Here is an 11,423-nt window from a genome sequence, read left to right as displayed (position 1 = left end):
TCCTCCCTCCTGTGTAGCTCACCCTCTGTCACCTCTCCCACACTGCCTGCTGTGTCCATTTGTCTGGAATGCCCATTTGTTTCACAACGCATAGGCTGACAGTCTTAAGTTTTTAGTGTCAAAAACATTTCATTGGCTGGAATTAGACTAGATTTATGCTGTGGCCTGGTCTTATCTGTCTGGTTTTGGAAAAGTTGCCTAACTGAGCTTCAAACTGTCTCTCTGTGGGAGTTTGAGGGAAGATAGTCTGACTGTAATGGTCAGAGGAAGACGTGGAAATTACTTAGGTGATAAGGATGAGACAGTTTGAAAAGCCACCTCTCTCAGCCACTGTTTCTATCAGTTTGTAACCTTCCCAACCTCTGGCTTTTTTTTCTTTTAATCTATAGGCTGTTTTATAATATCAGAAGGCTTATTGTGGGCAACAAATGAGGTAATGTCTGTACAACGCCCACACTGTCCCCAGTACATGGCAGGGGCTCAGCCACTATCAGAGCCCTCTGTCCACTGAATCAGCCTGAGAAAACCTTGTAGCCTTCTCAAGTTGAAGCTGCTTAGTTTCTTCCCCAGGCCAAGAGAGGAGGAGTTGAGAGTAAGCAAGGCCCGATTTCCAAGTCCTTGATCATTTACCACATAGTATTATTATTTACTACATATGTGATGATGGACAAGTTTATTTCTGAGAGCATCTGTTTTAAAGGATATAAAATGGAGAAAAAAATCATAGAAGTATTTGCAGGAGTAAATGAGGGATTCGATGTAAAAACAGAGCTCTTGGTGAATGATCAAGTTCTCTGCAAATTTAGGCACTAAAACCTGCTTACCCATAGAGGAAATATTTACGAGAGGACTTCTGTATGGCAGACGTTATGCTGGCCCCTGGGGATGTGGTGGTGAACAGATGTTTCTCATTTCTCAAGCATTTGCATCCCGTCAAGGTACACCAGGAGAGAGGCCAGGTAGACGAATTCATTTCAGTATAAAATTTCTCTGTGGTAGGAATTGGGGTGGTGGTGGTTGCAGAACATTTCTGACTTTTTTTTTACAGCTGCTGTCTAGTGGACTGGAATAGTAAGGTAAGAATGGGTGGTGGTTGCCAGGTAAGAACCTTCCAGGGAGAGAGCAAAGCATATGCGAAGAGGCTCCGTGCCCGGAGAGAATAATCCATCGGTGGCTTTCAAACTATTTTAGAGGTTAGGGGCCAGGAAGTAATCAGAACCTGTTTTGAATGGCCTCCCAGCCCTTTCCTGACTCTCTGGACGTCTATAGGTCAATGTAACCTCTTTGGATCCCATCCGTGAAGCCATTCCTCACTGTTGGGCCTGGCCGTGTTGAGCGGGTGTCCCAAGTCCTTCTACCCTCCTTCCTTCTGAGCCTCCTATGGCTAACATTTACCTTCGGGTCCACGAATTACCCAATGGAAAGGTGTTTCTTTAAGATAGCCTCGTTAGATCCCTCATGGACTTTTCTCGAGAGGAATTTATAGCTATGTATTTATAGCTGTAGAGAAAATGGTACTTCAGCTGCCTCTGTGAGGCCAAGTTTGGACTTTGTCACTGCTCCCTACTCTGCATGTCACTTGGCCCCCAAACTCGACCTGCAGCAGCAGTACAGAGGCACCTGAAAATATCCCCGTTCCAATCCCCAGATGCTACAGTTATCTGTGACAGCAGAAGAAGGTAATGAATACACCACCCTGTCCGTGCTCACTGAGTGAGCCTCCTTTCAGGTTACCCAGGGATACCTCAACTCCTCTCCTTACCCCAAACTCAACTGTGCCTTTGGCATCTTTTCGTCCTTAGTCCTTTCTGAAACTGATCCCTCCACGTACCCTCTGGAACATATCTTCTCACTTCTGCTAGCATCTTATTTTAATACACCCTCTCGTACTTTCCATGTCTTTAATCTGCTTGTGTCTTTGAAGCTCTCATGGTTTCCTCTGAGCAGCCTGAGCTGGAAGTTCGTATTCACGTATCCTCCTTTCGCTTCCGAATGCAATCCACCACAACAAATCAGTGCCCCCGCCCAACCCAGGCGCACAGACGCTGCCCCTCATGGGTCCCTGCAGAGTCCCGGTTGTCAAATCCAAGGTCCCTTCTCATCTCTCGTTTCCTTGACCTCCCAGGACAGTGATTCTGTTGAGCCACCTTTCTGTCTTTGGAGACCATTACACAACTTTTACTGCTTCTGTGTGACTTCTATTCTCTTTGGTCTCTTGTTCACTTATCCATCTCTTATTTCAACAAATTTTTATTGAAGCCCTCCTGGGCGCGTAGAGCTGTGCTGAGGAATATGAATATATACACACACACGAGACTCCTCAGGAAGTTTTCAGTACACCGGAAGAGACGTGTATGCAAAAGAAATAACCTTGTTTTAAGAGCAAAAGCAAAGATGTATACTAGGTATGGAGTGTAGAGGTCTCCAGGCCTCTGTCCAACCTTTAGCCTTGCTACTCAAAAATGTGCCCCCTGGAGGAGCAGCAGCAGTGCCTTGGAGCTTGTTTAAAAAAAAAAAAAAAAAAAAAGGCAGAGTTGAGACTTCTGAACTGAAATCTTTAGGGGTGGAGCTCACACGTTAGCTAGCGTTGTTGGTCTCACCTGAAGTATCCTATGAAGCCTCATCTCTACTGTCCAGCACTCCAGTCCTGCCCCACTTCCTATGGGCCCTTGGTGCCTTCACTGCACCTTCTCCAAACTGCACTCATTCGGGTGTTGGTGCTACTTTCTTTCGTTTTTGTTTCTGTTTTTTTGAGACAGGGTCTCACTGCATAGTTGAGACTGACCTGGAACTCACTATGTAGCCCAGGCTGGTCTCGAACTCACAGAGATCCTCCTGCCTCAGCCTCCTGAGTGCTGGGATTTCGATGCTACTTTCTAAATGGGACTTCACAGGACCATTTCCCCCTCCCTTTCTGTGGGTATTTCCAAAGCACTTATCACCGTGTATAATTCGGTGAGGGTCTATGAATGTTTATTGAGCAATATCAGACACTAGGCAAAGATTTAGGCTGCACAGGAAAAGAATAAATTACTTGTCAAAGGAGCTTGCAGTGTGTATCGGGTAACTGTGTACATAGCCCCATCGTTTCATGTCTTTCTCTGAATCGCTGGATGTTGAATAGAAACGCTCCAGGCTTCACCTTCGTGTCGACAGTTTTGTCGAACAGTGGATATCGACACCATAAAGAGATAGAGCATGGGAGCAACCACTGGTGACACAAACTTAGCCCAGTAGTTAATCTTCACTACGCAGACATGTCGGTACCCCCAGAATCCCTTTCCACCTCTTCCTTCAAGGCGTCCTCCAGTTTCTATCTGGCTACCCTCAAGTTCAGGAGATGCTCCCGGTGCAAAGCTTATATACTAAATGGAGAGAAAAACCAGGGTTTGGACTTGATGTCCATAGTGATGGTGGAAGCAGAGCGAGCACCGTGCATGAAGAGCCCCGAGCACCCATCTGGAGGTGACAAGGAAAAAGAGGCCAAAGCCTAGAAATCCAACCTGAGAAACGGAGAGAGAAAAATTATTTTGTTCCCATTGTTTGATTCCCTTGACCATGCCTCATCTGAAATTTTAAGTGTTTATTCTATCTCAATAAATTCCTTTTATTGTTGGAACCATTGTGATTGGACTGTTCATTTTACAAGTAATCAGAAGCATCCTAATTGTTGAAATCTTTTACTTGAATCCAAAGAACAACTTGTTACCTAGAAAGTGAGCCTGTGCTTTCACCAAAGGCTGATTTATTACAAAATCAAGTCATGTGTCAGCCTTTTCCTTGGCTACCCCTGAGAAACTACAGATTCTTAGCACTGCATAGCCACAGTAAACTTGCATTAAAGCCACACTGCCACGGCTAAAAATTTGCACTTGCTGCTTTTTGTCACCGTACTTGTGAAGGTTAATTTTATATGTCCACTTGGCTGGGTCACAGGGTGCCCAGACATTTGTTAAAACATTATTTGTAGGTGTGTCCGTGAAGATTTTTCTGGAGGACCTTAGCATTTGAATGGGAAGACTCAGTAAAGCAGATGGCTCTTCTACTGTAGGAGGTAATCATTTAAATGGTGGAGGAACTACATTGAACCAAAAGGTGGAGGAAGGGGAGAATTCACTCTGCCTGGCTGAGCTGGAACACTGGTGTTCTAATCTTAGCATGGGACTTATATCCTTGGTCCTACAGCTCTTGGGATTTGGGTCTTCAACTAGAACTATACTATTGGCTTTCCTGGGTCTCCAGCTTGCAGCAGAAATAGACGGGATATATACAGTATGTATCTCACAGGTACGTAAGCAGATACTTGCTTTCACATGAAGTGAGTGTGTTTAGATATACAGCTGAGGTGACATAAGTGACATATCCTGTCTGCCTATGTGGGCCATTGTATATAATATACTGCCTCCAGTTGTTTCCTCTTTGCTGTTACACGCAAAAGCCGAAGTAGATGGTACTGTTCTGGTTGTTCCAGTTGAGACATCAAGGCCAAGAGTTCTGTCAGGTGTCTGTTAATTGGCTGAGGCTGCTTTTCATACACTGCAGGTAATATCCTTAACAACATGGCATTTCCTGTTGAGGGAGCGAAAACCAGAAAGGTGATTTAGCCCACGAGCAACAGAAACAACACTGCCATCAACCCAACAGCCTTTGCGCTTACATAGTAATAGCCCAGATGATGGCCAAGTCTGTTACAAATAATACAGTATCTTGTTCTGAAGAATCACTTAAGGCACGATTTAAACTGATTTCATAAAAGGGAATATTTTGTGACATAATCGGCATTATTATCTAGTGAATTTTTTTTCTGAGTAATGCACCATGAGGGATGGAAGAAGAACATTTGACAGTAACCAGACCACACCCTTGAGAGAGAAAGAATTCCTGATGAGAAGCAACACTTGGATGATGTTTAAATGAAAAGTAAGTGGTGTCGTAAGTGCGAACCTTGAAAAAAGGTTGCCAGGAATGTATTCACATTCCAGAGGGTTACAAAGGCATTTAGACGGTGAACACAAAAACTACACCATATTTTTATGAAGAGTTTAAAAAGTAGCAATGCAAATTTAAATCGCCTGTTTCTGGACTATTTCAAAAGAAGTTTAGATTCAACTTGTTTCTCACTTGTGATTTGCCTCTAAGACATGTATAGACAACTGGATTAAAATAACAAAACCTCAAGAAAAAATGTTCCATAAGCTGTAAGATCTTATCTACAAACAACATATGGGAAACATCTGCTTATCACTTTATGGTATGGATTTTTTTTCTCAAAATCCTCTTGTCTTTAAGCATCACAAGGGAATTGGTTTCTAGAGATTTCTTGAGCGAATTTTCCTGATTCTAGTTACTCTTACCAGTTTTGTTATATAGAAGACATACACAGAATGAATCAGAAAAGCAGGAACTACACACATGTAGACCTTCACTAAGTGTGTGCGTGGGGAACAGTCATATATTGAAGATACTTAATTATGAGCATCACGGAAAGAAGGCCAGGATTTTTAGGGTGTCAATGTTTACATTTAGTGACAGACTGATTCCAGATAAAATTGAGTGCATTTGGACAACAACAAACAATGAGAATTGATTTTTCTACGTGGATTTCATAGAATTAGTCTCAAACATGTCTTAGTCTCATTGTTCATAGAGTACACAATGTTGGAAATACTCAGTATAATTTTTTGGGCGGGTACTGGAGATCAAACTTGGGACCTTAAGCTTGCGAAGCAGGCGGCGGAAACACTACTCAGTGTAATTTTTAAAGACATTTGACCATCAACATTTGTTTTCAACAATTTAACTTAAAGTATTCTATTTTCTATTTACTTTTACTGAGAGCATCTCCTTAAAGGATCAAGAATTTTTAATGCAATACTCATTTTGTACAGAACATATTAAGCCACTGAAATTAGTTATGTGGATATCTTTCTTGATCAACTGAAGAAAAATGTTGCATGAAGTGGGACAGTGGTTGGAATCTGGGACAGGAAACTGGTTTGTGACTTTTTGTACAACTCTCACTGATGGCCCAGGATCTATGAAGAGGGAGTACCCTCAATTAGTCATTTTCAGCTGACTTCATTGTATTCAAATAATACAGAAATAAATGCAGAAGAACATTTTGGGTTTTGAAAGTGACGAAGACATCTGGGTATAGAAATCCTATAAATTTCTTTGATAAAGCAATAGATCCTTTTGAATTACAAAATATTTCAAAGCATCAGATACATGTAGCTCATAATGTAAGCAGTACTGCTGTGTTCATAAACGGCTCAGTGAAAACTTCGCCTTGTGTCACACTTGATTGCTACCTATCCCATTTTTTTCTTTCCTCCCCAGAGACAACCGTATTTTAAAGTTAGTATTTCTCATTTTCTTGTATGGTTTTACACTTTAATTACATGTGTGTGTATTAATAAATACAGTTCTTGTACATGCTTTACAATTTATATGAATACTATTATACTGTGGATGGTATTAGGCATGCTTGAAACATGCTTTGTTTGATTCGATATTACATTAAAATTTCCCTGCAAGAAGTTCAGCCTCATTCATTCTTACAGCTATAGAGTATTCCGAGGATCAGGTTAATGTCTGGCTGAGTCAGGAGCACTGCACCCATCTCGTGAGAAAATCCCCAGGCCTATTAGGGCTGGAATAATCCGTGCCTCTCAGGTGTGTAGAGGTCTGACCTTAGACAGATAAACTGTTCCTCTCAAAAACCTCTTGAAGTCCTGATGCCATTTACCTCAGCCCCTAAAGCATACAATCCTAAAACTAACATGTGGCCAAATAACATGTGCCAAATATCCTGACTCCACCCTGGTTCCACCCCTGCCTCACCCTACCCAATAGCGATCCATAGCACCACTCTAGCTCCACCCCCGCCTTACCCTATATAACCCTGTGCATTTCCTGAATAAAGTGGAAACGTTCCAGAAACTTCCTCAGAGTCTGCGTGGTGATTCTGGGCCTTGCCCTCCTAGTCCAGTCTCCCTGAACCCTGTTCCGTGAGCGGGCTTAAGGATGAAAACAACAGTATTCTGTTGTATACATGAGCAAAAATTTATTAATGCACTCTATGGCATTATTATTATTCACTTTTATTAGAAGTGTTGCAATTTTTACACCTGCATCTTTGTGTATAAATGGAAAATATTCTCCAGGACAGTACTTGATAATCTCCTGGACCCTACTGAAAATCACACAGATGCTGATTCACCAGATTGGGAAGAAAGCTTGAGAATCTGATTTTTTTTTTCTCATTGGGTTTATTGGTACATTTTAGGTGCACAGTACAGTTACATTCATTATTGGGATCTTGTACCTTTACAGGACAGGTCTTGGTTCTCATTTTTTCCCCCTGTCCCTGCCCTCCCTTCACCCCCTCCTCCCCTCCCCATTTACAAACACTTCATTTCCATTTTTTCATTTTCTCATACTTTTTTCTTTTCCCTTATTACCTTTCCCCTACCCTTCTGAGAATCTGAATTTCTAACAAGTCTTTAGGTAATGTTCGTCTGGGTCACATAATTATGGAGCAAAACAGTGGGTTTGTCCCTGAGAGTTGAGTTCTAGATGTTCCAAAATTTCTTGCCAAGTGGTTGTATTTGTTTTCTGTAGCTGCAGCAAAACATTGTGACAAAATTAGTGGCCTAAAATAACACAGATTTATTATCTTCTATTTATGGAGGTCAGAAGTCTGACACGAGTCTAAGGGGGCTGAAATGAAGAAGAGGCCAAAATTGGGATGCTAGGAAGAGGCTTAAGAGTATCAGCTCCTTGCCTTCTTTAGTTCTGCAGGTGGTACATGTTTCATCTTCAATGTCAGCAATGTGCTGTCTTTCTGAGCCTGCTGCAATCATCACATAAAAGCAATTTATACCCCACCAACAAGACGAGTGTTTCTTTCTTTTGCTCTACATTCTTTCTAATATTTGGTCTTGACATTCATTGGCTTTTGCTTAGGTGATGGGGTATAAAATGATATGTTTGCGTATACATAATCATTCCAGCACCACAGGGCAAATCACCTCACCTTCCACTTTTTAAATATACCTCTTGGATGCTGTATACAAATCATAGCAACAGTTTGTCAACTTCCAAGAAAAAAATAGGCTGGAAATTTTTTCATATTAAATATATAGACTTTGGGATAACTGACTTCTTTGTGAAATTAAGTCTTCTCATTTAAGAATATGATTTAACTTTCTATCTCTGTAGATACTTTTATGTTTTTTTAGTGAATTGTTGTGATGTTTGTATCTGTGCCTTTGCATATTTATTAAATTGATGTTGCAGCATGATATCTATTGTTGCTGCTATAAATGGAGTATTTTTTCCTCTAAAGGATATTTTAAATTTATCTGCTAGTATTAAGAAAGCAATAGATTTTTGTATGTTGGTCTTACGCTAGCAAAACGTGTTCCATTTTCTTATTAACAATGTCTCTTGAGTATTTTAGGTTTTCTATACTGGGCAATCAATTCATGATGATATTAGCTTTGTTTCTTTCCATCTTATATTTTTCGCCTTATGTCCTACTTTACTAGCTAGGATCTCAAATACATCAATGAACAGAATCAGGCTCGAGTAGTACCCTTATATTATTCCTGTTTTTAACAAATATGTTTCCAAGGATTTATAATCCACTTGTGTGAATTTGGTTTTTGCATTGTATTGACTCAAGTACATTCATGTGTGTTTCCTAGTTTGATCATGTGTTGAATGTTACCAAATACTTTTCCTCATCTGTTGATATGATCATACTATTATTCTTCTTTAAACAGTTAATGTAATATGTTAATAGTTATTCTCACATTTAATGACTCTTGCAGTCTAGGGATAAACAACTTAGTTATGATGAATTTTTATGCATCTATTTCCAGGGTTTGTTGAGCTAATGCTTTATTTAGAGCTTCTGCAACTTGTGCTTAAATGAGACTAGTTGCAATTTTCGTTTCCTGTACTGTCCTTGTCTCTTTTTTGGTACCATACTTACTAAATATATAAAAAGAATTTAGAACATTCCTGCACTCTATTCTCAGAAGACATTTGTATAGGATGGGGATTATGTGTTCTTGAATATCTGGTAGAAATTACCTATCCAGGGCTGAGGATTTAGCTCAGTGGTTCTGCCACCTGCCTCACAAGCACAAGGACCTGAGTTCAATCCCCGGTACCAAAAGCCAAAACCAAAACCAAACTGAATAAGCAATCCAAAGAGGATGAATTTTATGCCAGGCGTGCGAGGCAGGAGGATTGATGTGAGTTCGAGACCAGCCTGGGCTACATAGTGAGTTCCAGGTCAGTCTCAACTACATAGTGAGACCCTGTCTCACAAAAACAAAGAAGAACAAAAAAAGAAATTACCTATCAAATTACCTGGTCAAGGCACTCTATATTTTATCATTTCAAAATTCAAATTTTGTACCGAAATTTCTGTATCATTTAGTAAGTTTGTTGGCATTTGAATGTTCCGTTACAACAGATGAATTTACCATTTGTGTTAAAATCTCCCTCCACAAACCCTGAATTATAAATTTCCTTTTAGAATTCTGTCAAGGCTGGCCTTGCTCCCCTCCTCCCTCAGCCTCCGGAGTACTGTGATTACAGGTATGCAGCACCGTGCTGGGCGAGGGATCTTGTAAGGGAGCCAAACTGGCTTCCTATTGTCTTGTACTAGGCAGGAAGTGTGGTTATACCTGCTGAGATCCAATAGGTACCCCTCTCAGAGTTCTGGTGGCGTCTGACTTCTTTCATCCTCAGCCTAGTGAAACTTCATTCCAATAAGGTAGTCAGCACCTGGTTGGGATGACAATAACCTGATCCTCTTTCTCCACCACTCCACAGGCCCTAGCACCAGCTCATGAGTTTACTCTCCTGTTTTTGGTTCTTTCTCTGACTCCTGGGTAGTTTCCTTTCTTTATTGGGAGCTCATCTGTTGTTTTAAGTTTTGTTACTATGATTACAAACACACTGTAAACATATTTCAATGTGTTTTACATGGGGGGGGGTTCTCAGATCTCCACATATTGACAGAAACAAGAGCCACTAAATTTGCTTTTAAAATCAGATCCTCACCTCCAAGCGTTGTATACGAATACAATGTCCACATCACGCAAGGTTATGGAAAGAAACACACCTAAAACCAATTTATTTCTTTTCCGCAGCTCTTTCCCATTTTAGGTTTACTCACTTGTACTGCGTCATTGAAATAGTGTGGATGAAAGTATAGTTGCAATTCCAGAAGGATTAAGAGAGTGGACTTGGCTTTTCAAATCATAGAAAGTCTTAACGTGCTGGTTTATCTTGGAACCAGGGTCGCTTTCACAGCGACGCCTATAAAAGTGCCCAGAGGAAAATGAAAAAGTTTTCTATACTTGAAGAGTTGCGAATAAAAACTTACACAAAGAGCCAGAACGGCGATTTGAATTCACATCTCCATGCCTGCTGAATTATTTCTTCTGTCTCCCTTTCCTTTTCTTCTCCCAGTGGTACCAATTCAAGTTAGAACAGATCCTCCAGCAGAGTCAAAGCCCAGTCTCTCCTCTTTCCCCTCTGACCCTCTTCCAGATAATCTGACCGCCGTGTAAACCTTCGCGGTTTAATATTGTGCAACTTCCACCTCTCGCTCGCCCTCCGACCCAGCCCCCTCCCCCGAATCCAGGGGAACTCCCGCTGCCCCGCGTTTATTAGGAGCTGCGGGCTCCTGCCTCTCACTCGCCCTCTGCTCTGCTCAAACTCGGCTGGTGGGCGAGCCTGCTTCTTCCTCTCCGTCAGCCCTGGGCAGAACTTCCGTCTCTCTCCAGCCATGCGTCTCCTTGTAATTCTGCTTTTCGCGCTCTGGTCTGCAGCGTTGGCCGAGGACTCGGATGACTATGAGCTCATGTATGTGAACATGGACAACGAAATATTCAATGGACTCCATCCCACTGAAGACCGTAAGTTCCCCTCCGCTTTCTCTGCTCTTAACTACACATCCCACTTCTTTTGGTCTACATCACGCGCGCATATTTGGGAGCCAATGAAACAAGCGAAACACTAGAGTTTGTTTTCCAAAAGTGGGAGATATTCGAGGGAAACGAGGGGTCTCCAAAGTCATTTCTGTAACTGGTCTTGAGCGGGGCCGTATGAAATCGCCGCCGTTTTAAGCCACACGAACGGCAGTTTCCTAGAGTTCGACTCAGCCGACCTCGGAGCGCACGGTTTCCATGTTGGGAGCCAATGAAACAAGCGAAACACTAGAGTTTGTTTTCCAAAAGTGGGAGATATTCGAGGGAAACGAGGGGTCTCCAAAGTCATTTCTGTAACTGGTCTTGAGCGGGGCCGTATGAAATCGCCGCCGTTTTAAGCCACACGAACGGCAGTTTCCTAGAGTTCGACTCAGCCGACCTCGGAGCGCACGGTTTCCATGTGTTTTC

General features: G+C 41.8%; 2 protein-coding genes across 2 annotated transcripts in view; one reads left to right on the top strand and one right to left on the bottom strand.

Annotated features, from left to right (window-relative positions):
* Positions 1–11,423, bottom strand: part of LOC104871115 (ventricular zone-expressed PH domain-containing protein homolog 1) — a 127,810-nt gene that overhangs the window by 55,269 nt on the left and 61,118 nt on the right. Inside the window, 1 exon segment of the mRNA XM_033759574.1 lies at positions 4,403–4,569. Coding sequence (XP_033615465.1) covers positions 4,403–4,569 — 167 coding nt within the window.
* Positions 10,538–11,423, top strand: part of Ptx3 (pentraxin 3) — a 6,012-nt gene continuing 5,126 nt past the window's right edge. Inside the window, exon 1 of the mRNA XM_010636915.2 lies at positions 10,538–10,943. Within this exon, the coding sequence (XP_010635217.1) occupies positions 10,814–10,943 (130 nt within the window). The 5' untranslated portion in view covers positions 10,538–10,813. The remainder of the gene's footprint in view (positions 10,944–11,423) is intronic.

Source organism: Fukomys damarensis, unplaced genomic scaffold (genome assembly GCF_012274545.1).
Source record: "Fukomys damarensis isolate Sample0158 unplaced genomic scaffold, DMR_v1.0_HiC HiC_scaffold_37, whole genome shotgun sequence".
In the NCBI taxonomy this organism is placed as follows: Eukaryota; Metazoa; Chordata; class Mammalia; order Rodentia; family Bathyergidae; genus Fukomys; species Fukomys damarensis.
Note: the sequence above shows the minus strand (reverse complement) of the source record. Positions and strands in the feature narration are given on the sequence as shown.